The sequence below is a fragment of the Leptonychotes weddellii genome, chromosome 10 (genome assembly GCF_054177405.1).
Source record: "Leptonychotes weddellii isolate Sample4059 chromosome 10, ASM5417740v2, whole genome shotgun sequence".
NCBI classification, from domain to species: domain Eukaryota; kingdom Metazoa; phylum Chordata; class Mammalia; order Carnivora; family Phocidae; genus Leptonychotes; species Leptonychotes weddellii.
Window position 1 is genome coordinate 106418584 of NC_138378.1, and position 27360 is coordinate 106445943.

A 27360-nucleotide genomic window follows, 5' to 3' on the forward strand; every position below is an offset into this window, starting at 1 on the left:
TTCTTATGTTAATCCCCATACATTACATCATTAGTTCTAGATGAAGTGTTCCATGATTCATTGTTTGTGCATAACACCCAGTGCTCCATGCAGAACGTGCCCTCCTCAATACCCACCACCAGGCCAACCCATCCTCCCACCCCCCTCCCCCCCAGAACCCTCAGTTTGTTTTTCAGAGTCCATCGTCTCTCATGGTTCGCTTCTGTAGATTTTTTAATGAATACAGAGTAATTACAAGGCTTCTAAAATAACTAGGTTTTCCCACAACCCCAGAGCTTCCAAGAATGAATGAATGAATGAATGAATCTTACTTACCTTTCCATAATTTGGGTCCATTTTTGCCATATAAAAAGGATTGCATCCTTCAGGATCAGAAAGGTCTCCAAATACAATTTCCTTTAGGAAAAAAAAAAATACACCTAAGAGCAAATCACCGCATATGGAGGTGTTTTGTGAGATTCAAAAAAGCCAAATGCTTTATTCTGCTTTTATATATAATCATAGATTCAAAGGGTTATTTATTCAAGGAACCTCAGAAGTAATTTAGACTGCAGTGAGAGCCCACCAACTTCTGGGAGAAGTAATCATCAAGCTTTATTCTGAAGTAATCAACCAGCCTCAGTCTGAGAACTTTCTGCTCCACCAGGCAGGAACTTTGGTCATTCTAAGCACCAGTTTGTCCTTAGACTGAGCTGAAATCTGCCTCGTCACTGGACGGGTGAGAAACTAGCTCTCTACCCCGAAGCAACACAAAAGTTATCTACCCATCACCCACATGCCAGCCTTTTAAATATTTAAAGTTTTCATTCCCTCTCCTGTCCTCTCCTCCTTGGGCTAAATACCCCATATTTCTTCCCACTTTTCCTCCCGTTAAGTGTTGTCAAGCCTCCACCCTCTTCTCAAAGTTCTGCAACTGGTGAGGGTCCCCTCTACAGTGCACATGAGGAGTGACAAGACAGTAAGAGGGGGACTTGGATGCTTCACTCCAAGTACTAGCTCCCTTCATACAGCCTAAGAGCTCAGATGTTTTCTTAGAAGTCAGCTCCCACAGTCGACCCACACTGATTTTACTGTCATTTAAAACCACTCACACTTATGGGTGCCTGGGGAGCTCGGTCGGTTGAACTTCTGCCTTTGGCTCAGGTCATGATCCTGGGCCCTCGGATGGAGCCTGCTTCTCCCACTCCCTGTGCCCCTCCCAATCCCCACTCGAGCTCTCTCTCCTGCTCTCTTGCATGTTCTCTCTCTCTCAAATAAATAAAATCTTAAAAAAAAAAAAGGTGCCCATTTAAAAAAAAAAAAAAAAAACCTCACAGGGGTGCCTGGGTGGCTCAGTCGTTAGGCGTCTACCTACAGCTCAGGTCATGATCTCAGGGTCCTGGGATCGAGCCCCGCATCAGACTCTCTGCTCAGTGGGGAGCCTGCTTCTCCCTCTCCCACTCCCCCTGCTTGTGTTCCCTCTCTCACTGTCTCTCTCTGTCAAATAAATAAAATCTTTAAATAAATAAATAAATATATATATAAAATTTTTTAAAAACCTCACAGTACCCTTTTATTGGTGTGCTGTTCAAAATTCTCTGATTTCATTTTTTCCAACCCTCTGTATGAAATTACTTTGTCTGTAATTCTCTGCTGAAGAGGCTCTGCAACATTTTCAATCCATTTTTTATGTAACATCTCTTTTCTTCTTTCCTTAGAAATATCCAGATGCTGAAAATATGTATCCAATCTCTAATGAAATGATACAAACAAGGAAAACAAATTATTAAGAAGTTTTTCACTTACTGTCATTTGAACAAGGGGGGAAAACACTCACTCCCACTCCTAAGCTCTCAACGTATTTGGGTTGCAAGGTTCTAGCATGAGATAACTGAAGAACATAATCAAGTTCAGGAAGAGAACCTGAGAGCATAGAGCAGGAGGAAGCCAGGGAAAGTTCTAAACCAGAAGTGTGCCTTCAGGTTAAATCACAGCCAAACCATTCCTAACTCATGAAACTCTTGCTTCTTTTTAGGGATTTCAAAGCTTTCCTGTTACCCATGGCATGTCCCCAGGCTTCATCCTCAGTAAAGTCTGTGACAAAATTGGTAGAGTACACTAGACTTGCTGAAGCACCTCTCTCTGAATCTATAGGAGGCCAATCCTACCTACCTCTTTTCGATGCTCAAACGAGACTATATGTGAACTTCCTTTATAAATTATAATACAAACATTAAAGTACCATTTTAACACCAAATTTCAATCTCTCTCATTAAAATTAAAACTCCTTTGGGGCACCTGGGTGGCTCAGTGGGTTAAGCATCTGGCTCTTGGTTTCAGCTCAGATCCTGATCTCATGGGTCCTGAGATGGAGCCCCCTGTTGGGCTCTGTGGGGAGTCTGCTTGAAGATTCTCTCCTACTACCCTCCCCCCCATTCACTCTCTCTCTGAAATAAATCAATCAATCTTTAAAATTAAACTCCTTTAAGTTTATTGGGGTGCCTAGGCAGCTTAGTTGGTTAAGTGTTCAACTCTTGATTTCAGCTCAGGTCATGATTTTAGGGTCCTGAGATCCAGCCCTGCATCAGGCTCCAAGTTCAGTGGGGAGTCTGCTTGAGATTCTCTCCCTCTGCCCTTCCCCCTCCCACTCACACCCTCTCTCTCTCAAAAATAAATAAATCTTAAAAAAATTATCTCCCTTTCTCTTTGCCCCTCCCCCCTCATACTCAAAAAAAAAAAGAAAGAAAGAAAGAGAAGGGGAAAAAAAGCTCCTTTAAGTTTATTTATTTCATAGTAACTCTCAGTACTAATTGGTCATTACCCTTAAATACTATTTCTGGCGGTTTAACATAGCCCCATTGTGATGTGGGAATATATGAGAAAGATAAGTTTGAGTCAGAAAGAATTTCTATTCAGTACCAGAACAAAGAGGGGAAGCAGAACAATCTCTTGGAACCCTTACGGGCAGATCTAGGAATCCTGACCTCTTAGTGATCCTGCAAGGAGGTGGTGCAATCTCAGATCTATGTTGTATAAATAAAGGAATCAGAGGAGGCTCCTTCTCCCAGCAAAATGAATCTCTGTGACATAGTAACATCCTCTTGGCCATGCACCACTCTTGCTTACCTAGAATCTAGTCCGTAGCCAACTCTTACCTTCGCAACGTAATTTTCTCTAAATAATATTGCATGTACAGCTTCATCAATGTCTTCTCTAGCTAATGCCTAAAATTACAGAATTGAATATTAGTATGTAAATCCTGAAGAAACCAACCAGAATGACAAAACTCATTGTATTTTACCAATAGTCTTATTGTATATCCACTGCCTGTCACCGCAAAGAATATTTTGTAACTTTTTATTAAGGAAATTTTCAAACATGATTCTCTGTGAACCCATCACCCAGGTTCAACGATTATCAACTGAGAGAGTCAATAGAAGTTCATCTAAATCCCTACTCACTCTCCCCAGCCCTCCTACCCAGATTATTCTGAAACAAATCCCTTACACATCATACCATTAAATCATATCTTTGAAGTACTAAGAAAGCTTACTAATTAAAGGGATCCTCTATAAAATGAATCCTCTTTTCAGGCATTAACTAGGTATGTTTTAAAGGGGCCCTGAAGTTCCTGGCTTCTGCTAGGTCTCCTTATAAGTCAAAACCTCTTTTTAAGTAAAAAAGAGCCAGTTAGTGGCAGCTCCTGGCCAAGGACCAAGATTGTCTTACATCTAGAGACTTGCTGTTTCCATTATGAGTTTGAATAAAGCTGATGCATTTAAAACCTCACCTTAGGGCTTTTCATTTGGATCACTATGAACTGATCTTCCGGCTTTTATGCTTATAGGACTAAGTAGGAACAAGTGGGAAAACAATAAAAATCCAGTATCTGGAAGAGAAATGCTATTACCTAAAAGAACTAGTGTAAAAAGATCCAGGTTCTTAAAATTATTTATTATTCAATCTCTGATTCTGCCACAGTGAATGCATCAAAACAAACTAAACCCCAAACCAAGTAACAAATCTGTGAATAAGAGAGATCTCGAAAAGGAGAGTTGTAGTTTTATCCATACATTTAACAGCTTCAAATGAGATCTAAAGTAATATTGAAACAGCTATTCGGGTCTTCAAAATAAAACTCCCTTGACAATATAAGCAGAATCTTGCTTTAAAGCCTTCTTAGACTTACTTTAAGACAATTGAAAAATCATGTAAAATAATAAAATGTTTTCCCCTGATGCTATAAACTCAAAATAAATCAATCTATTTATTTGGAGAAGTAGAAACATCTACTTTAACAAACATCTTGGAAAACCACATTTTTTTAGCCATCCTATTAATATTAGCAAATGTTATAAGTACTATTGATCACGTGTCCGACTTCTGAACCACCTTTTTGAAGAAAATAAACAGTTTTTGCCTTCAATAGCTCCTTCTTCGTGATATCCCCAGAAAATATAGGAAGATTTCTGGCAGCCCTTTTAAAACCCCCAGTTTTCTGTGCACACAGGCGCGGGTACTAAAGGTCTCACCACTCTTCACTTCTACCACGGCAAAAGAAAGGAAATATCCAAGAGCTTTTCTTTACAGTGAAACAAATTATAGGATCATATAAGATAATGAAACTTTATGAGGGTATCATTGCTTTACCAGACCCTTAAGTATCAGAATTCACTGGGGACCGCAGTCCGCAGATGGCGGGGACAGTCAGACCACACTCTTGACTGCCTTTGATAGTGGATCATTCATTCCCATCCACGGAATTTTTTCTCTACCAGGCGCTGTTCTAGTTCTGGGGACTACAACCGTGACTGAGACAAAACAGTTCTCAGGGGATTTATGTCCAATCGTCCAAATGACTAACATCCCAAAACCCCACGTTCCTTTACCTCCATGAAAGCAACTGACTCTGGCTCTGGCCATTCTTTTAATCTTTCTGGCCTGGGGGTGCCTGGGTGGCTCAGTTGGTTAAGCGACTGTCTTCGGCTTGGGTCATGATCCTGGAGTCCCGGGATCGAGTCCCACATCGGGCTCCCTGCTCGGCGGGGAGCCTGCTTCTCCCTCTGACCCTCCCCCCTCTCATGTGCTCTCTCATTCTCTCTCTCTCAAATAAATAAATAAAAATCTTAAAAAAAAAAAAAAAAAAACTTTCTGGCCTGAAATGTTCGCCATAGGTGAACGCTTTCTTGGAAGCCATAGATAACAGGATCCCTGAGGGGAGAGAGTAAATCCAAGAGACTTCATAAGGCAGAAAGCAGTTTGAATCCCGGCTCTGCCACGTCGTCGTTGAGTAAAACAAACAAAACAGAAATCCTTGGCGCCCTGGAGCTTCAGTTTCCAAAGGGGTGATTATGCCTCCCCCACGTGTGGCTGCGAGGTCGGCCAGGGTCCCTGACTGCCACCCCCCGCAGACTTCCCGCCCTGGTGGAGCGCCTGGCACCCCTGACCCAGCCGGCTAACCCGCCAACCCACCACCAGCGGGTGACTGGTGACCGAGGATTGCAGGGAGGGAAAAGGGAGCATCCTTTTAAAACCAAACTGAAGCACTGGGCTGAAACCCGAGCCCCGCTTCCCTGGAAGCCCCAGTCCCAGCAAGGGTCATCAAGGGTGGGGGAGGTCAGGGAGGAGGCCCGCGCACGAGGGGTCTTCAACTGCCTAATCCAACACCACCCTATGTTTTGTTTCAAATAAGCTGACATCTTGTAAATTAATACTACAGAGAATATACGGTTTACCTGTTGATCTAGGGCTACGATTAGGAGAGGGGTGATTTTTAGCGTCCCCTTTGTCTAAGGAAAACAAAATCCTGCTCTCCTTCTAGGTCTTACTGTGTCTTCCCCTGACTAGGGGTCAGACTCAACATGAGCCAGAGAGTGACACGCAGAATCAAAATCAGCAAGTAGGTAATCATACTTAAAATGAATTCTTAAATTTTCTGAAGACTGTTAGAAAAACCTGTGAAGGGGTGCCTGAATAGCTCAGTCAGTTAAGGGTCAGCCTTCAGCTCAGGTCATGATCCCAGGGTCCTGGGATCAAGTCCCACCTGGGGCTCCCTGCTCAGTGGGAGCCTGCTTCTCACTCTCCCCACTGCTCATGCTCTCTAATAAACAAATAAAATCAGGAGGGGAGGGGAGAATATGAGGCAGTGGATGTTAAGGGTACCTGACCAAAGAGGACACACCTACCTTGATTCAGGAAAGATCAAGTGAATTGAGATAGGCACTCAGTAAGGTAGCTATCATTATTTTTATTGGATCTTTCAGGCAATATTTAACTTCTGCAGAAAATACATTGGCAATAACCATCAATACATGGTATTGTGATTACTTAATTATCATACAGACACTGAACTCAAAAAGTGGTTATTGCAGGTGCTTGAGCTCCTTCCTTGGTCCTCACCCTGAATGAATCCTGCTGGCAGATGACTTCCTCGGGAACAGCCTTCTTTTGTGTCCCTCACCAATCAAGGATCGGGGTGTGTGCTCCTTGGTTGCTAAAACCTTTTGAAGGTAACAGAAAAGAAGAATGGTGTGTGATATAGGAATGGGGAGCCTACGAGAGCAGAAAGAGTTCCTCAGCCCAGCTGAGCTGATCACCCCCCCGACCCCCCGAAGCCTTGTCCTGCCAGAGCTGAGCGACCTCAGCCTCTTGTCACTCTCTCTGGATTCAAAACATACAGAGATTCGGGAATAAACCAACCCTATTACGGGGTGGGGGGTGGGGGGGTAAATCACTGATGTGTGATAGGAGTTGAGGGACCCCATATGGTCCTGCTTTCAGGCTGTCAGGATGTCTGGAGTACTAATTTACACTAGGATTATTGTGATTTAGAAAATACTACCTTCCATTCTTCCCTTTTTTCAAACCTCTGAATCTTGGTCCTCCACCTTCACTGTCAGCTGACAGATGACCTTCTCATTTGAGTAATGAAGTGAACAGAAATAAACAATGTTCCTGCACAAAATTCACCAAGCTACATCCATGTACTGTGCCTTCCATCTGAGTTCTGAATCCCACCTCTTTACAGGTAAAGGGGGTAGGAAGGATAGGGGAATGGATGAGGGGGACTATTTTAACTAGAAAAGTCAGAGAAGGCTTCTCTGAGAAGATATTTGTGCAGACGTCTGGGTGAACTAAGGGAGTGAGACACGGAGAAATCTGGAGAAAGAGTGTTCCTGGGAGAAGGAACGACAGAAGCAAAAGCCTGAGAGAGGAGTAAAGTTGGTATGTTCAGAAAACAAAAAAAAGGGTGGTGAGGCTGAAGCATAGCAAATGTGGAGAGAAGGCAGGAGATGAGGCTGGAGGGGAGACAGGCGCCTAATGGTCCAGGGACTTAGACCATGGTAAGGAATTAGAATAAATTCCAAAGTGTGAAGGGAAGCCATTCACAGGTTTTGAGTAGGGGAGAAATCGGATCTAACATTTTTTAAATATAGCTTCTGCATGGAGAACAGATTACACAGGGGCAACCACAGAAGCAGGAAGACCAGTTAGGATCACAATGGCCTGAAATGGTGAGAGTAGTGAGAAACCGAAAAGTTAATAAGCCAACAGAGCTGGCACCTGTTAGACATGGGAAGTGAGGAAAAGCAAGAAATCAAAGACGACTCAGACTTTTGTCCTGAGGGGTCCTGGTTGGATTATAATCCTATTTCCCTGAATAAGGGGAAATCTGGAGGCAAAGCAGGTTTCTGGTAGTAAGAGGGACATAAATACAAAAGTAAAGAATAATCCTTTTGGGGGCTGGTTAAATTCAAGATATTCACAACCATTATAACATATATTTGTAAGGTATCAGTATAAAGCGACTTAGTTTTTGTTTTTTCCTTGCTATCGATTTAAACCTGTTCTATTGATGTAGTTCCCTGCCCCACTTTACCTGTTTTATTTTCTCACTGCACTTATTACTAGCTCACATATTACATATTTATTGTCTGTCCCCCGCCATCAAAATGTAAGCTCCTCAAGATCAGAGATTTACCTCTTTTGTTTACCACTATGCCCCTCAAATACTGCTTGGCTCAGAGTAAGTGCTTATTAAAATTTTGAGGAAGAAGGGCGCCAAGGTCCTGGGATCAAGCCCCATGTGTGTGTGGGGGGGGGTCCCTGCTCAGTGGGGAGTCTGCTTTTCCCTCTCCCCACCCCAGCTCATGCTCTCTCTCGCACTCTCTCAAATAAATAAAAAATCTTTAAAACAAATTTTTTTAAAGATTTTATTTGAGAGAACATGCATGAGTGGTGGGGAGGGGCAGAGGGAGAGGGAGAAGCAGGCTCCCCACTGAGCAGGGAGCCTGATACAGGGCTCAATCCCAGGACCCTGAGATCATGACCTAAGCCAAAGGCAGATGTTTAACCAACTGAGCCACCCAGGACCCCAAAATCTTAAAACAATTTTTTGAGGAAGAAAGCAAGCAAGCACATGGGAGGATACTAAAACATTACAGTAAAAGGAGTTAAACTACAAAATAAAGTTTTGTGGGTTTTTTTTAGATTTTATTTATTTACTTGAGAGAGAGAGAATGAGAGAGAGAGCACGAGAGGGAAGAGGGTCAGAGGGAGAAGCAGACTCCCTGCTCAGCAGGGAGCCTGACATGGGACTCGATCCTGGGACTCCAGGATCATGACCTGAGCCGAAGGCAGTTGCTTAACCAACTGAGCCACCCAGGCGCCCCAAAATAAAGTTTTAATAAAACTTCCATGAGTGAACAAAAAAAGTAGCTCCCTTATCCTTTGGAGGTAGGAGTAGGGAAATGGAGAGACAGAAGAAAGATGGAAAGACTGTATATTTGGACTAACGTACCATTCCCATATTGATTTCTAACCAGAAAATGATTTCTAATCCACTCCTAAGAGAGGCTCTACCCCAGGGCCTTGGGACACACAAGGGTGTAGAGAAGAGATCTGAAGGGGAAAAGTGGCACGTAGACCTGGAAGCACTAGACTAAGCGAGACCAGTCACGTGGCCACCAAGTTTAATTGTAGTTATTTTAGGATGAAAAATCTGTGCTCTGTGAACACCTATATTTCTATATATTTTACATTAAATTTGGGGGCTTTTACTTCTTAAATTTTACTACATTGAATTTAGTATATGATGCTTTTGAAAATTTTCTGCCTGTCTTGGTTGAATTAAGGGGAACAAAATTTGGGGCCTGGCTTGAGTGTGGTAAGTGGTAAATGGTAGAGATGATAGAGATGGATGAGAGACAGAAGGGTTAACATTCCTAAGAAGGAGGTAGGAAAATCTGATAACCCACCCACCAGAGGGCATATGCATGTGTAATAACTCCCAGGGCAACTCTCTCCATTCCCTCTGAATAAAGGAAGCTGCTTCTCAGTTTCTTCTACTCTCTCCCTCGCCTTGTTTGGGGTGAAGGGGGTGCAGTCCACTGCCTCCTCTCTTCCTGAAAGCCTGTCATACAGAGAAGCTCCCAGCTGTTCAGATTTTGGTATCAGCAATTGCTACCTTGTGTATGGCAAAATAGGACTCTCCCAGCTCTCACCGCATCCTGGTCCCCATCCCCTTCTATCTCCTGCTGAGGGTCAATGAAGTGACCTTCAGAGTTGGCCTCTTTGAGACTTGGACTCTTTCTCTCATGGAAACATAGAGGTTCTTTTTCCAGAAAGGATGATCCTTTGTTTCTGTAAGAAGGAACCAGAAAGGAAAGTATTCTCTTAAATACAAACTCAATTGTAGCATTTAATTTTTTTTTACTTTGAAGTTGGTGAGTTTTATATGAATCTATACATTTTTATAAAAAAGAAACCCAAATAAATAGCATTACCTGGCTTTAATAGCAGTTTCATTTGCAATCACTTTGCAGCTTAATCAAACAGCTGAGTGAGGCTCTTTCAGAGTAAATGACTGCCTCACAGAGTTGTCCATTATGTCTTCCCAAGGAAAGTCTAACTGCCAAAGACAAGTATGCTTTCTCCACCCCTGATGCCGTAACTGGGATGTTTCCCTAATTCATAGACAGGAATCTAATCTTCCACCTCTTTTCTGGGGCGGGGCAGAGCTCAGAGACTTAAGCCTCTAGTCTAAAATATAGGTCCTCTGGTACTCTAATATGCAATCTTCTCCTTCACATCTGGGTCCCACTCTGCTAGAAGAGATATTTGAGGACAAACCCCTCCTTTTATATCATATATAGAAATTAAATAGGATTTAAATGTTTATTTTCCTAAAACCTGACCCAAACAGATCCATGAGTCTGTGGCAGTTAGGGATTGTAGAGAAACTTACCCTTTTGAAACCTAGGATGCAAGAGTGATTCTGACTCATTCCATCTTTTAAGGCCTTTAGCTAACAAGTGAATAGGGCTTAGTTTCAATATTTCTATTATCCCTCAATTTCAACTCCCATTCAAAAAGCAGAGAAACAAACTGAGGGTTCTAGAGGGGAGGGGAGTGGGAGGATAGGTTAGCCTGGTGATGGGTATTAAATAGGGCACGTATTGAATGGAGCACTGGGTGTTATACGCAAACAATGAATCATGGATCACTACATCAAAAACTAATGATGTGGGGCGCCTGGGTGGCTCAGTTGGTTAGGCGACTGCCTTCGGCTCAGGTCATGATCCTGGAGTCCCGGGATCGAGTCCCGCATCCGGCTCCCTGCTCAGCGGGGAGTCTGCTTCTCCCTCTGACCCTCCCCCATCTCATGCGCGCTCTCTCTCTCATTCTCTCTCACAAATAAATAAATAAATAAAATCTTTAAAAAAAAAAACTAATGATGTAATGTATGGTGATTAACACAACATAATAAAATAAAATTAAAAACAAAACAGCCAATTTTTAAACCACACCTCTAGTACACTGAGAAGACCACAATGTCCAGCTCCATCTCTAATAGTCATCTGTTTCTACAATTAGTCATTAATCATTCTTTCTGCTGCCCGTGGCAGCATCAAGTATCTCTAAAAGCCCTCTGGCTTCTGCCACACTGCATTTATTCATCAAATTCTGAGCCTATTCAGAAAAAGGAAAGGGTACTGCGGCCTACTTTAGGGCTTTTTAGGAACAGAAAATTGTACATCGTACAAGCTCATTTTTCTTCTGCTTTGCTAGGTTATTTTTTTTATATTTTTTATTATCATCAACAGCTTTACTGAGGTGTAACTTACACACCATAAAATTTGCCCATTTTAAGTGTAGAAATCAATGATTTTTAGTATAGAGTTGTCTAACCATCACCATGATCTAATTTTAGAACATTTCTGTCAGTCTAAAAACCTCATGCTCATTTACAATCACTGCCCATTCCCAACCCTAGGCCTAGGCCAACAACAATCTACTTCCTGCCTCTATAGATCTGCCTTTCTGGACACTTCCTATAAATAGAATCATACAATATGTGGTCTTTTGAGACTGTCCTCTTTCACGGAGTAGAACAGTTTTGAAGTTCATCCGTTTCATAACGTGTTATCAGTACTTCTCTTCCTTTTAATCACCAAATAATACTCCATGTATAGATATGGCACTTTTTTTTTTATCTATTCACCAGCTGATGAATATTTGGGTTGTTTCCACTTTTTGGCTATTGTGAACAATACTGCCATGATCACTCATGTCTAAGTCTTTATGTGGACATATGTTTCCATTTCTCCTGGGTAGGAGTTGAATGTCTGGGTCACATGGTCACTTAAAGTTTCACATTTTGAGAAACTGCCAAACTATTTTCCAAAGTTGCTGCACCACTTTACATTCCCTGCAGCAACATCTGAGGGATCTCATTAGTTTTAATCAGATAAACATGTTATGTAACTATATAAAGAAATCTCTTACTTTAATCCTGTAAGTAGGCAATTGAGATGATTCTCTCTGTCACACACACCATCGTACATACTACCACTCTCCTCGTAACATCTCTTCACACTGGGTGTACCTATTATCCACCAAAACTAGTCCAAAATTCCATTTTTACTGCTCCAATTCCAATTAAAAATCTCCTAACCTTTAACTTTGAGTTGTTAACAGTTTATTTTCTGTCTGTGCTTGTTATTTCTGAATCTGTTAGCAATTTGTTCTTTAAAACCAGACAAAATTGAGGCAAGTTGCCACCTCACCCAGACATAGAGGCGGGAGATGCCTGATGTCACACTACCAGAGTGCAGTGTATGCCTCAGCACTATTCCAGCAACTTAAAAGGATGGCAGGGGCTGGAAACACGGCCAAGCATCTTTAATGAAAAAAAGCAAAGCTATGCAATAATGGACTTACTTGTAAATAACTGCTTTTTCTTGCTGAGATTCAACAGGATGAGGAGTTCTTGTCAAGGGTTTCAAATCAAAACTACAATCGTTAAAATTCATTTTCACTTTTAACCTTTAACAAGATAACATGTGTGAGGATGTTTTGAAAACAAAACTATCTTACATTTATAGAGAAATCATTGTTATACATTGACTGCTATGTATATTGTCCAAAAGACCATTTCAAACTAGTATACTTTTTTTTTTTTTTAATTTTATTTATTTGACAGAGAGAGACACAGTGAGAGAGGGAACACAAGCAGGGGGAGTGGGAGAGGGAGAAACAGGCTTCCCACTGAGCAGGGAGCCTGATGCAGGGCTCGATCCCAGGATCCTGGGACCATGACCTGAGCCAAAGGCAGACGCTTAACAACTGAGCCACCCAGGCGCCCCTCAAACTAGTATACATTCTTGAGTGTTTCAGAATTACTGAAATCGGGATGCCTGGGTAGTTCAGTCGGTTAAGCATCTGACTCTTGGTTTCAGCTCAGGTCATGATCTCTGGTCCTGAGATCCAGCCCTGCATCTGGCTCCCTGCTCAGTGGGGAGTCTGCTTCCCCTCTCTTTCTCCCTCTGCCCTGCCCCCTGCTCCTGCACTCTCTAAAATAAATAAATCTTAAAAAAAAAAAAAAAAAAAAAAAAAAGAGGGGTGCCTGGGTGGCTCAGTCGTTAAGCATCTGCCTTCGGCTCAGGTCGTGATCCCAGAGTCCTGGGATCGATCCCCACATCAGGCTCCCTGCTCTGCGGGAAGTCTGCTTCTCCCTCTCCCACTCCCCCTGCTTATGTTCCCTCTTTCACCATGTCTCTCTCGGTCAAATAAATAAAATTTTTAAAAAAAAAATATTTTCTCTCCCTCTCCGTTTGCCCCTCCCCTTCTCTCTCCCTCTAAAAAATAAAAATAAAAAGTTATAAGGTCTAATATATGTCTAATTTGAGCCCAGAAGCAGAATGGAAAGAAGAAAAAGCAATCAAGAGATCATTAATGTGAATTTTCATGACTGATGAAAAATGAACACAAAGTAATGTATGGTGATTAACATAATAAAAAAATTTTTTTTTAAATGAACAGAGATCCAGGAAGCACAATATATACCAGTAGCTTAAATAAAAAGAAATCTATACCTCGACATCTCTAGGAAGAGTGCAGAACACTAAAGACACGGGCGCCTGGGTGGCTCAGTCAGTTAAGCATCTGCCTTCAGCTCAGGTCGTAATCCCGGGGTCTTGGGATCAAGCCCCGCATCAGGCTCCCTGCTCAGTGGAGGAGTCTGCTTCTCCCTCTCCCTTTGCCCCTCCCCCTGCTTGTGCTCGCTCGCTCTCACTCACGCTTTCAAATAAAATCTTTTAAAAAAATAAATTTTTTTTTAAAGATTTTTTTTTCAATAGAGAGAGAGAGACAGCGAGAGAGGGAACACAAGCAGGGGGAGTGGGAGAGGGAGAAACAGGCTTCCCGCTGAGCAGGGAGCCCAATGCGGGGCTCGATCCCAGGACTCTGGGATCATGACCTGAGCCGAAGGCAGACAGTTAACGACTGAGCCACCCAGGCGCCCCAAAATAAAATAAATTTTAAAAAAAGAACGCTAAAGACAAAGATTTTATAAGCAGCCATAGAGAAAGGATGAAAATCAGAATGACAGCAGACTTCTCATAAACAGAAACCAAAAACAAGAAGTGTATCTTTAAAGCATTAAGAGAAAATAAATAACAACCTAGAATTTTGTATTCAGCAAATTATCTTTAAAGAACAAGAATAAAGATATTTCAGGGGTGCCTGGGTGGCTCAGTCGTTAGGCATCTGCCTACGTCTCAGGTCATGATCCCAGGGTCCTGGGATGGAGCCCTGCATGGGGCTCCCTGCTCAGTCGGTCTGCTTCTCCCTCTCCCGCTCCCCTGCTTGTGTTCCTTCTCTCGCTGTCTCTCTCTCTGCCAAATAAATAAATAAATAAATAAATAAAATCTTTAAAAAAAAAAAAAGCTATTTCAGATACACCAGAATTGAACATTAAAGGCTGAACTTCAGAAAAACAAAGTCTCCAAAACTATGGTATAAAATGGAAGCCAGATGGCAACCACACGGATTCCCTCCTCTATGTAGCCATCTCTGATCTCTGCATTCCTACATATATGTCTGTTAACTTCAGACAGGAAGTTTTCTCCTGGATTCACCCAAACTAGAGATCATTTAAATTAATAAAATTATATAAACCGAACACTGAATAATTTCAATCCCAAGAAACTGATGCTCCTTTTCATTTTTTAAATTTTTTTGGAGAAGGGGAAGGGGCAGAGGGAGAGGGAGAGAATCTTAAGCAGGCTCCATCACAGAGCCCGACACAGGTCTTGATCTCATGACCCTGAGATCATGACCTGACCCAAAATCAGGAGTCAGACACTTAAACAACTGAGCCACCCAGGAGCCCTTTCATTTTTTTAATTTCTATCCAGGATCCTACCTTTGTATTTTCTGTTAAGCTGGGTTAAGTGTCCCTCCTCTGTGCTTCCATAATAAACTGTGCATATCAGTATTATCACGTCTGCCATTTGTAATGGAATTATCTATTTAAATAGCTATCTTCTCTATTGTATTGAGTTCTTTAAGGCAATTATAACTCAATACATAAGTCTCTGAATTAATTTGAAATATGGGTTGAATTGTGTCCCCCAGAAAAAATATGTTCAAGTCCTAAACTCTGAGACCTGTGACTGTGACCTTATTTGGAAAGAAGGTTTTTGCAAATGTAATCAAGTTAAAATGAGGTCATAATGGATTAGGGTGAGCTCTAATCCAGTGACAGATGTTATAAGATGGAAATCGGAGGGGCGCCTGGGTGGCTTAGTCATCTGGGCATCTGACTCTCGATTTTGGCTCAGGTCATGATCTCAGGGTCGTGGGATTAGGTCCTGCGTGGAGCTCCAAACTCAGCACGGAGTCTGCTTGTCCCTCTCCCTCTGCTCTTCCCCCCACCCCACTTGCACACTCAAATAAATAAATAAAATCTTTAAAAAAAAAAAGAAAAAGGAGGGAAATTGGATACAGACACAGAGGGAAGAAGACCATGTGACAATGGAGGCTGACATTAGAGTGATGATTGCCTGCAGCCAACAGCAGCTAGGAAAGAGACAAGGAAGGAGGCTCCCCTAGAGCCTTCATAGAGGAAATGGCACTGTTGACCTCTTGATTTTATACTTCCAGCCCCCAGAACTGGGAGAAAATACCCAGTTTGTGGTACTGTATTACAACTGCCTTAGGAAACTAATATGTAATAATATTTCTCAAAACTGAATTCCTCTCCGGGCACCTGGGTAGTTCAGTCGTTAAGCGTCTGCCTTCAGCTCATGATCTCAGGGTCCTGGGATCGAGTCCTACATCGGGCTCCCTGCTTGGCAGGGAGCCTGCTTCTCCCTCTGCCTCTGCTGCTCCCCCTACTTGTGCTCACTCTGTCAGATAAATAAAATCTGGGGCTCCTGGGTGGCTCAGTCATTAAGCGTCTGCCTTCGGCTCAGGTCATGATCCCAGAGTCCTGGGATCGAGCCCCGCGTCGGGCTCTCTGCTCAGCAGGAAGCCTGCATCTCCCTCTCCCACTCCCCCTGCTTGTGTTCCCTCTCTCGCTGTGTCTCTGTCAAATAAATAAATAAAATCTTTAAAAATAAATAAATAAATAAATAAATAAAATCTTAAAAAAAAAAAAATTCCTCTCTGACTCTTCCTTTTCCCTGGCCTTCCAAATCTGGCCACCAAAATTTAAAATTCCTTTGTTTTATCACATCAATCTCCTCCTTCCGTTCCTTTTGCCACCATCCTGAGGCCTTTATCAACATAACATAGGTCCTTACAAAAAGTTCAATGATCTCCAGCTTCCAGTCCTATCTTATCTCTAATCTATCATATACAGCATATGCCAGATTAAAGTTTCCAACATTACTATCCTCAATGACTCCCCATTCCCTACATGATAAAATCCCAATTTTTAAGCTGGCATTGAAGGCTTTTCACAAAATCACTCCAAACTAGTCTCACAGACTTAACCAGTGACTAGTCATCCACTCATTCATTTCACACACAATTAGACAGTTGCAAACTGTATGATAAGTAAAAAAGTATATTTGTGTCAAGTGATGGGACAAAAGAGGGACTGGACCAAACTGACCAGTATAAGGAGGTGGATTGGAAATATTTTAAGATTTTTTAGATTTATTTATTTAAGCAATCTCTACACCCAACGTGGGGCTCAAACTCAAACCCTGAGATCAAGAGCCACATGCTCTACCAAATGAGCCAGCCAGGTGTCCCAACTGGAAATATTTCATAGAGAAAGTGTTAAAGTGGCATTTAATAGACTCTTGGAAACAGTGTTTTCCTCAAAAAAAGACTGGGTATAGAGCAGAAGACCACAGAAAGGCCCCATCAGTGGTGAAGACACACAGGAAGAGATCAAGACCTTCAGGTAAACAAGTGCAAATCCCCACCCATTTCCCTGGATCCATCTGTACGACAAAGCAAAAGCCTTAAGCTGCTGGGAAGAGGGAAGTAAATTCTTCCCCAACCCCCAGGACAACAAGCAAAGATATACTGCTTCTGGAAGAGAAGTAAAGGCAAAACCTGTCTGCCTATAGAGAAGTAAGAGGGGTGGTACACCCAGGACCAAGGGAAGGATCCAGTGCTATTAGGATAAGGATAGAAGTAAAAATCCTCTGTCCCACTGGGAGAGACAAACCACTTCAGGTCCAGAATCCTACACCTATACCAAGCAGAGATCTGCTACTGTTGGAAGAAGGGCAGGAAACTCACCCAAGAACAACCACACAAGAGTTTGGCTGCCACAAGGAGAAGGGAAAGGAACTCTCAGAACATGCTATTCCTGAGGCCCAAGCACACAGAGCATGCCTAACACTGAGGTGGGATAAGGAAAACAGAAAAAATTCCTCTGCTCCAACTATGAGCCTTGCAATAACAAGCAATAGCAGTATACTTCTGGGGATGAAGCAAGACCATGGGAGAGACTCACCCCACACCTCTGTGACAAAGGCTTACTGAAATAGCCAAGAACTGAAAGGGAAGAAGGAATGCTTGAGAAAACCCTTCTGGCATGCCAGGCCCCACCCTAAACACAAGGTAACAGCAGCCCAACACTAAAGGCATTTGAAGCCTGTAGCGCACTAAAAATAACAATGCAATAATAATACCTAAACCCAGCTCAACTTCTGACTAGATAAACCCAATTCTCCACACTAATGCTTGACAGAAGAAAAGGATATCTATTTCTAGACATACTCAGTCTATACTGTTCTACCTCTATTGCCTGGTATTCAATCAAAAATGACAAGACATGCAAAAAAAAAAAAAAAAAAAAGGCAAGACAAAATAACCTCAAATATCTAGCATTTAATAAAAAATTATAAGACATAGGGGGGTGGGCAAGACAAAAAATAACCCATTGTCAAGAGTGAAAGCAATCAATAGAACCACATTCAGAAATGACCCTAGCAAGGGAACTATCAGAGAATTTAAGATAACTATGACTAATCTGTTAGAGAATCTAGTGGAAAAGTGAACCTGTATAAATGGGAGAATTTCAGCAGGTGTGAAAACTATGTGAAAAAAAATCAAATGGTAATGCTGGAAATAAAAATCACATCAGAGACAAAGAATTCCTCTGATGGACTGATCAAGAGATGGGACAAAGGGGCACCTGGGTGACTCAAGTCACTTAAGCATCTGCCTTCAGCTCAGGTCACGATCTCAGGGTCCTGGGATCAAGCCCCGCATTGGGCTCCCTGCTCAGTGGGAACCTGCTTCTCCCTCTCCTCCCTGCTTGTGCTGTCGCTATCTCTGTCTCTCTAAATAAATAAAATCTTAAAAAAGAGAGAGAGAGATGGGACACAGCTGAGGAAAGGCTCAGTGAACCTAAAGATAGGTTAGTAGAAACTGTCCAACTGAAATATAATTAGAAAAAAAAAATTTTAAACACAAAAGAACAAACTAAGAGCTACAGAGCCATGAGATAATCAAATGGTCTAACATACATATAATTGGAGTCTCAGGGGCACCTGAGTGGCTCAGTCAAGCATCTGCCTTCAGCTCAGGTCATGATCCCAGAGTCCTGAGATTGAGTCCCACATCGGGCTCCTTGCTCAGCGGGGAGTCTGCTTCACCCTCTCCCTCTGCCCCCACCACTGCCCCTGCTAGTGCTCTCTCTTGTGTGTACTCTCTCTCAAATAAATAAAAATCTTAAAAAAAAAAAAAATAATAGGGCGCCTGGGTGGCTCAGTTGGTTAAGCAACTGCCTTCGGCTCAGGTCATGATCCCGGAGTCCCAGGATCGAGTCCCACATCGGGCTCCCTGCTCAGCAGGGGGTCTGCTTCTCCCTCTGCCCTCTTCCCTCTCGTGCTCTCATTCTCTCTCTCAAATAAATAAAATCTTTAAAATAATAATAATAATAACTGGAGTCTCAGAAAGAAAAGAAAAATAGGGCATAAGAAATATTTGAAGTGATAATGGCCTCATATTTTCCAAAATAAATAATGAAAGATGTCAAACCACAGATACAAGAATCTCAGAGCACCCTAAGCAGGATAAACAGAAAGAAAGGGAAAAACAAAAAACAAAATACCTAGACACATCATAATCTAGCTATTAAAAAGCAAAGAGAAAATCTTGAAAGTGCCCAAGAAAAAAGAAACATCAAAAACAGGAACAAATATTACAGATTTCTAATTGAAAAATAAATTTTTAAAAAAATCAGAATTATGGTAAAATTTATACCAGTCAAGAAGAGTTTTCAAATTCCAAAAGGTTCCATAATTTCTATTACATTAACCATTACCTGCTCCTTTTACAAATTTCACTTTCTATGTAGGTTGTAGGTAGCTTAAGCCACTCATTTGGAGTCATAAAGTGCCTTGAATTAGAAATTCTTGGGAATCTGGAATGCAGTTTGGCCTTTTCAATCTCTTTAAATTCTTTCATTGTATATATTTTGCCTGCAAGAAGATTAGTAACCTAGATTAGCACCCTTAAATGCAACTCCCATTGCTCTTGGGTTATGAAATCACGTAACAATCAGGCACTGAGTACCAGTCTCACACTGAAGAAGAGTTCTTTTTTCATCATCTTTGTCATATTGTGCCTTTTTCAAAGGGTCACGAAATGGTGGAATGGTAACCTACAAGAAAAGCATGTCTTTGAGGACAGGATTGCAGGTCTTTTTCAGTCTACCTTAAGCATCTATGTATGGCTCTTAGGCCAGAAGAATCAAGAATAAAGTATCTACAAACTACTTCAGTGTAACCATTATATATATTTAACATTTTACAAAGAAATGAGGGCATTCCGATACATCTCTTAGCAAGGCCCTCCAGTCATGGTTAGCTCTTGTGTTAATAGCTTTTCCAGATCACTGTGGATATTCTTCTTAGACACTCTACCCAAACTCAGTAAGTGGTAGTTTCTTAAAGGTTATGATGTGCAATCTGAAACTGTATCAATAAATTGTTCAAACTCAACTACATTAAAACCCATTGGTCTGGGGCACCTGGGTGGCTCAGTCGCTAAGCGTCTGCCTTCAGCCCAGGTCATGATCCCAGGGTCCTGAGATCGAGTCCCACATAGGGCTCCCTGCTCAGCAGGAAGCCTGTTTCTCCCTCTCCCACCTGCCCTGCTTATGTTCCCTCTCTCGCGGTGTCTCTCTCTGTCAAATAAATAAATAAAATCATTAAAAAAAAAATCCGTTGGTCAATCTTGAACTTTGAATGGATCTTTTATCTATGTCATGGGTTGAGTATTTCGAAAAAATTGTATCACTGAGTTTTGTGAGAACTTCCAAATGTTAATACATTTCATTATACTATAATCAATCACTCTCATCAGAAAAGTCTAAGAGTATTGGGAAGCTGTCACACGATGATATTTTTCCAAAATTCAAATTTTTTGCTTGAAAGCTCACATCTTACCATTACCATTACCAATCTTACCATTAGCAACAAATATTGTCAGTTGGTTTTCTTGAAGTGACACTTTATTAATTTCCAGAAAATGTCTGCCAAATATCCAACACTTAATAACCACAGTTTATAAGAGATTCTTTCAAGTAAAAATGGTATACCATGGGAAAAAAATTAACCAGTATAGCTCACAATTCATACAATCATGCTTCATTTCAGTAGGCAGCAGAAATGCTCCTTGCATACTTCCCATTTCATCACACAGAATATTAAAAAGATGTGTACTCAGGAGCAAGATTTAATAAAATTAGTAATTTTTAATGTTTGATCAAGGACATTCTTAAGTGAAATTGAATTTTATTGTGAGTGCATGGCAATGAAGAATATAATGACAACCAGTAGGATTTGGTGACACTGACTAAGCAGTTCTCAGGTACCAGCAGTTTTACCCACCATTGATTTTGCACCATCAGAGCAAAAGTCAACAATATGAAAAAGGCAAATGGTATTTGGCACTATTATGAAAATACTTGGCCTAATGGACCCCTAAAAGGGTTTCAGGGTTCTCAGAGGTCTATATCCCTCACTTTAAGAACTGCTGCTATGACTTCAACGTGCTCAGCTTAACTTAAGAGGCCACCTATCAGCTTCATTTAGAAAGGCAGCATGGTAAAATAACTGCAATTCTGATACAAAAAGATGTGGTTCAGGGCCTCCTGGGTGACTCAGTCGGTTAAGCCTCTGACTTTTTATTTCAGCACAGGTCATGATCTCAGGGTCATGAGATCCAGCCCCGAGTTGGGCTCCACACTCAGTAAGGAGTCTGCTTTAGATTTTCTCTCTCCCTCTCCCTCTCCCTCTGCCCGTCCTCCCTCTGGGGTAAGCGTGTGTGCTCTCTCTCTCTCAAATAAAGTAAATTTGTGTGTGTGTGTGTGTGTGTGTGTGTGTGTGTTAGATTTTGTTTATTTATTTGACAGAGAGAGACACAGCGAAAGAGGGAACACAAGCAGGGGGAGAAGCAGGCTTCCCGCGGAGCAGGGAGCCCGATGTGGGACTCGATCCCAGGATCCTGGGATCATGACCTGAGCCGAAGGCAGACGCTTAACGAATGAGCTACCCAGGCACCCCAAATAAAGTAAATCTTTAAAAAAAAAAAAAAGATCTGGTTTCAAATCCCAGTTCTGCCCCTTACTAGTTATGTTACAAGCTAGTTTACATAAGGCTCTAGCTGTATCCTTGAGTCATAGACATTTTAAACTGCTGGCATTTGCAGACAAAGCAGGTTTTTTGTTATTTGTTTTGCCAAATTGCTCGGCAGGGAGTCTGCTTCTCCCTCTGACCCTCCCCCCTCTCATGTGCTCTCTCTCTCTCATTCTCTCTCTCTCAAATAAAATCTTTAAAAAAAAAAAAGATTATTTGAGAGAGAGAAAGAGGGAGAAAAGGAGAGAGTGGGGAGACTGACAGAGGGAGATAATCTCCCCACTAACTGCGTAGCCCAACTCAGGGCTCGATCTCATGACCCTGAGATCATGACCTGAGCAGAAATCAAGAGTCAGAGGGGCGCCTGCATGGCCCAGTCATTGAGCGTCTGCCTTCGGTTCAGGTCATGATCCCGGGGTCCTGGGATCGAGCCCCGTGTCGGGCTCCCTGCTCAGTCGGAAGCCTGCTTCTCCCTCTCCCACTCCCCCTGCTTGTGTTCCCTCTCTCACTGTCTCTGTCTGTCAAATAAATAAAAAAAAAAAAAAAAAAGAAAAAGAAATCAAGAGTCAGAGGCCTAACCGACTGAGCCACCCAGGCACCCCAGCTGTTATTAACATAACACTGTGCGATGATTAATATTATGTATTTACATTTATTGACAAAGAAAGAAGCAAATCATAGTACTGAGGAAAAAATGCAGATTATAAAACAATGTGTGTTACACCAATTTGTAAAATAAAAATGTGTATATACACCCACATATAGAAAGCAAGTCTTGGCTATCCAGAAGAATATACAGAAAAATGTTATTTAAGTTCACTCTGTGTAATGAAATTGTGAGGGTTTTAAGATTTATTTATTTGACAGCAAGAGAAAGACAGAACATGAGCAGGGGGAAGGAGGCAGAGGGAGTGGAGAAGCAGAATCCCCACTGAGCAGGGAGCCCCACTCAGGGCTCCATCCCAGGACCCTGAGATCATGACCTGAGCCCAAGGCAGACGCTTAACCGACTGAGCCACCCAGGAGCCCCTGTGAGTGGTTTTTTAATTCTTTACTTAAAAATAGATTTGGGGGGGGGGAGCGCCTGGATGGCTCAGTTGGTTGGGTGACTGCCTTCGGCTCAGGTCATGATCCTGGAGTCCCGTGACTGAGTCCCTCATAGGGCTCCCTGCTCGGTGGGGAGTCTGCTTCTCCCTCTGGCCCTCCTCCCTCTTGTGCTCTCTGTCTCTCCTTCTCTCTCTCCCTCAAATAAATAAATAAAATCTTAAAAAAAAAAAAAAAAGATTTGGGGGGGCACCTGGGTAGCTCAGTAGGTTAAGCGTCTAACTCGACTTCAGTTCAGGGCATGATCTCAGGGTCGGGAGACTGAACCCTGCGTGGGGCTCCATGCTGGGCATGGAACCTGATTAAGATATTCTCTCGCTCTCTCCCCCCCGCCCCTCCCCCAACTCTCTCTCAAAAAAATTTTTTTTCATGTATCATGAAAATGTATTACATTTGTAACAAATTTTTAAGTCTATTAAATTTTTAAATATTACCTATTACTCAATTATTATACAGTATTTTCAAATTTTATAGAGGTTTAATTTACTTTGGACTTTGGCTTTTTTATTCCTTTCTAAGATATGGAGATGGGAAACTATTCTTAAGATGTTACTGCGTTCTTAGGGAATCACTAAAGAACTACTTATATATTAGGGCTACTCAGAATAACCAACCACATAATACCAAAAATAAGAAATCTATCCTACCTTCAGAAAATTTGGGTCCTCTTTGCTCATATAAAAAGGATCATACTCTTTTGGATCATAATGGTCTATAAATGCATTTCCCTATAGGAAGGAAATAAAACTACACATAACAAAAGGTACACAATTAATTTTGAGCATAACAGGATAACAGGATTCAAGAGTCACACAGTTCCATTCTTCTGCTTCAAAACAGCATTAATAACAAATGCAAAGGGGAAGGGAAGACCAAAATTGAAATTAAACTTAATGTAGCCAAGTAATTATTATAGTGACAGAAGGAATCTACTTAAAATTTGCAAGAATAATGAATGTTGGAACACTAACAGATTTGGGAATTTGTTTTTAAATGCTTACTAGTCAAACATCTCAGATCTCTTAGAAATGCCAAAACAAATATTTTATAGCATTGTAAATAACTGAGTCCTAGAACTACATATAAATATCCTGAATCTACAGCCCAAATTTAATTGGTATATAAAATTAATAATTACATTTAAAAAGCAAAGAAAACGGATTCTAATGTACACATTTAAATCCAGACCTAACCCTCTTCCCTCCATCCTTTCCACATGCCCTGGATTTAGGACACAGCGTACACTGTAACAGAGTAGAGATTATACATTTATAGAGTCAGAAGGGGCAGGCTGTTTGGATGATTATAAAGGTAATCATAGTTTTAAACCAACGGAAACAAGTATCAAATGACCTCTTCGTACCTTTTTATTTACATGTTTTAAAAAACTATCTAATTCTTCTTGTCTCCTTTTTTTAATCTTCTTATATGAACAAACTTTTTCTATTATTTTCTTCTGGAGAGGATGTGCCACATGGTCAGCCCATCTTTTATGTAACATCTCTTTTCTTCTTGCCTTTAAAAAGTCATGATGTTGTAAACACTTATCTAGTTCCTAATAAACATTGATGGAAAAGGCAATTATTTTAAAGCTTTGTTGTTCTAAAATTTAAATTCATTTATATTCCTAAGAGTAACACACAAAGTCATCATTAATTCAATCATTTATTTGGCTTCTACTGGGTGACACACACTCTACTGGAAATAGTGAATACTACATAGATAAATTAGACAACATGCCTACTCTCCCTGGAGAGACAGACTACAAAACAAATATACAAAACAATAGAGGGACAATATAGCAAAATACACACACACACACACAAAATACAGAGACTCAGATACTTGTACATCAATGTTCATAGAACCATTATTCACAGTAACCAAAAGGTGAAAACCCAAGTGTCCATCAACAAAATGTGGTATACACAGAAAATGGAATATTAGACAGCCATAAAATGGAATGAAGTTCTGACACATACTTCAAAATGGATGAATCTTGAAGATAATATGCTAAGTGAAATAAGCCAGACACAAAAGGACAAATATTGTAGGATCCCATTTATATGAAATTATCTAGAATAAGCAAATTCAGAGACAGAAAATAAACAAGAGGCTACTAGAGGGACCTCTGGGGCAGGGGGGATGGGAAGTCATTACTTAATGTGTATAAAGTTTTGGCTGGGGTGATGAAAAAGTTTTAGAAATAGAAATAGATAATGATGATTTCATGACATCCATCTATTTGGAAATATTGATGATGGTTGTACAACATGTGAATGTAATTAATGTCACTGAATTGTACACTTAAAAGTGGTTAAAAATAGCAAAGTTATGTTATATATATTTTACCACATGGGAAAAAAATGACTAAATTTTTCTTTTTAATTCCTAGAGTGGGAGACATTTGGGATAGGCCTTAAGAGAGTTATCTAGGAAGAGAAGGGATGAGAGAATGTGAAAGAAGTATATTCTATGGAGGGAGAAAAAAAAAAAAGACAAGAGTGAAGAGGCAGAAGCTAGCACAATCTGGATGAAATGGCAAGTAGCCCATAAAGAAAATGACTGATTTAGGCTATAAACTAAAACTTCTTATCCAAAACGTATCCACCTTTCATCTAGCAAATGAAATCATGTGATTTCACAATCAACAACATGAAATTCAAAATGAAAATAAATAAATAAACGAAGAACACTGACAGCTTCTCTAGGCTCTATCCCTCCCTAGCTTCAGGTCATAGCACTCTTCAACCATTCTTAATGAATAGCCCCTTTCCTTTTTAAACAACACTGAAGAAAATTTTTCTTTACAAGTTACCCACTCCAGTGTTTATTCTACATGGACATTCATCTTGTCTTATAATTAAGCCCATCCTGTTACAGTTAAAGCCTTCTTCTTACCTATGCATACCTGAGTAATAATTGGTCAGTGTGTTCCAGGAACAGCCCTTAAAGCTCTTAAGAATACACACTGACGGGCGCCTGGGTGGCTCAGTTGGTTAAGCGACTGCCTTCGGCTCAGGTCATGATCCTGGAGTCCCGGGATCGAGTCCCACACCGGGCTCCCTGCTCAGCAGGGAGTCTGCTTCTCCCTCTGACCCTCCTCCCTCTCATGCTCTCTCTCTCTCATTCTCTCTCTCGCAAATAAAATCTTTAAAAAAAAAAAAGAATACACACTGACTCCACAGAAGCCCTACTAGATGAAAGAACAAGTGGGGAAAAACTCCTACATATAAGTATCTATGAAACAATCCCCACAAAGTAGAAAAAGAGAAGTCAATTAAAACAATCTCAAAGATCGCTTAAGGTTAATCCTAGGGGCTAATGAGCATTTTCAATTCTATTTCCTGTATTTTCTAAAATTTGTAAATGATGATGCACTACATCTAAAATGGATAAACAAAATTTAATTTTTAATTGTGACACATTCTGTAGCCAATTCTTACCTTAATTACATAATTTTCTCTATATAATATTGATTGAATAGCTGCATCAATATCTTCTTTAGCTAATGCCTAAAATGACAAAATGAAATTTTGAAAATAAAATCTTAAAAAAAAAATCAAATTATGGGGGCATCTGGGTGGCACAGTCAATTAAGCATCCAACTCAGTTTTGGCTCAGGTCATGAGCTCAGGGTCCTGAGATCGAGCCCCATGTCGGGCTCTGCACTCTGTATGGAGTCAACTTCAGCTTCTCTATCTCCCTCTGCCCCTCCCTGCTCCCATTCTCTCTAAAACAAAAAAATTAAAAAATTTAAAAATCAGATTATTAATACTATCTGGACTCGCTTTTATGTGACAGACATATCCCTGGGAAGTTCTCTGTAAATACAATTTTTCTACTTCAACTCATATCATCAAGTACTTTTTTTTTTTTTTGAAAGATTTTTTCTTTATGTGTGAGAGTGAGTGAGTGAGTGAGTGAGAGAAAGCACGAGAGGGGGGAGGGTCAGAGGGAGAAGCAGACTGGAGCCCTCATCAAGTACTTCTTAAAGGGTATTTGAATCTTTCTGCTATTTGCTATCGCTCATTCAAGGGCAAAAAATAACTCAGATCACAGACATTTTGACTCCCAGCATGGTCAAATGACTTGCCCAGAGTCGCATGGTAAATAGAACCCATCTTTTTTTCACATTTCATGTTTTTACCTTTATGAGTTAAAACAGACTCAGGCCTCTATTTGAATTCATTCAGTCATCAGTGAATTCTACTTTAATTCATTTAGTCATTATAGCTTCAAATATTAGTAATTTATATACAAGTCACATTTTCAGATTTTTTTTTAAAGATTTATTTATTTATTTGCAAGAGAGCACACATAAGCACGGTGGGGAGGGGTGGGGTGGAGAGAGAGAATCCCAAGCAGACTCCCTGCTGAGCGTGAAGTCCAAGCAGGACTCTTATCTCACAACCCTGTGATCACGACCTGAGCAGAAATCAAGAGTCAGACACTTAACCAACTGAGCCACCCAGGCACGCCACATTTTCAGATTTTAAAGCAACACAATCTTCAGGAAATAGTTCATAACATTAATTTTATCCACTTACATAACAAATCTTCCATAAATATACACCAGAAAATACAAGCGGTTGTAAACATGTCACAAATTGTACACTTAAAAATCATCAAAAATAGCAAACTTTGATGCTATATATATTTTACCACATTGGAAATATGATTAAATTTTTTAAATTTCCCAAAGTGAGAGACATTTGGGATGGGACTTTGAAATCTTCTCACAATTACACAAAAACAAAATATTCTCAAATTAACAGTCACTGGGGGCGCCTGGGTGGCTCAGTGGTTAAGCCTCTGCCTTTGGCTCAGGTCATGATCCCGGGGTCCTGGGATCGAGCCCTGCATGGGCTCCCTGCTGGGC

The 27360-nt window shown here is 41.0% G+C and overlaps 2 protein-coding genes across 9 annotated transcripts in view; both read right to left on the reverse strand.

Moving 5' to 3' along the window:
- Positions 1–2389, reverse strand: part of FAM228A (family with sequence similarity 228 member A) — a 14230-nt gene extending 11841 nt beyond the window's left edge. The window contains exons 1-2 of the mRNA XM_081832179.1: positions 1549–2389; positions 316–396 (exon numbers count right to left, since the gene is read on the reverse strand). Of these exons, the coding sequence (XP_081688305.1) occupies positions 316–361 (46 nt within the window). The 5' untranslated portion in view covers positions 362–396; positions 1549–2389. The remainder of the gene's footprint in view (positions 1–315; positions 397–1548) is intronic.
- A 3817-nt stretch (positions 2390–6206) lies between these two features.
- FAM228B (family with sequence similarity 228 member B) overlaps positions 6207–27360 on the reverse strand; it is a 24082-nt gene continuing 2928 nt past the window's right edge. For 5 of the 8 annotated variants that reach the window (XM_081832176.1, XM_081832170.1, XM_081832174.1 and 2 more), the window contains 8 exons: positions 25925–25993; positions 23842–24033; positions 23126–23206; positions 19309–19396; positions 19058–19214; positions 12202–12306; positions 9483–9621; positions 6207–6479 (listed from right to left, as the gene is read on the reverse strand). In XM_081832176.1, the coding sequence (XP_081688302.1) occupies positions 6375–6479; positions 9483–9621; positions 12202–12306; positions 19058–19214; positions 19309–19396; positions 23126–23206; positions 23842–24033; positions 25925–25993 (936 nt within the window). In that variant the 3' untranslated portion in view covers positions 6207–6374. Of the gene's footprint in view, positions 6480–6820; positions 9622–12201; positions 12307–19057; positions 19215–19308; positions 19397–23125; positions 23207–23841; positions 24034–25924; positions 25994–27360 lie in introns of all 8 variants that reach the window. The other 3 variants (XM_081832172.1, XM_081832171.1, XR_014148916.1) reach the window with 3 other exon arrangements.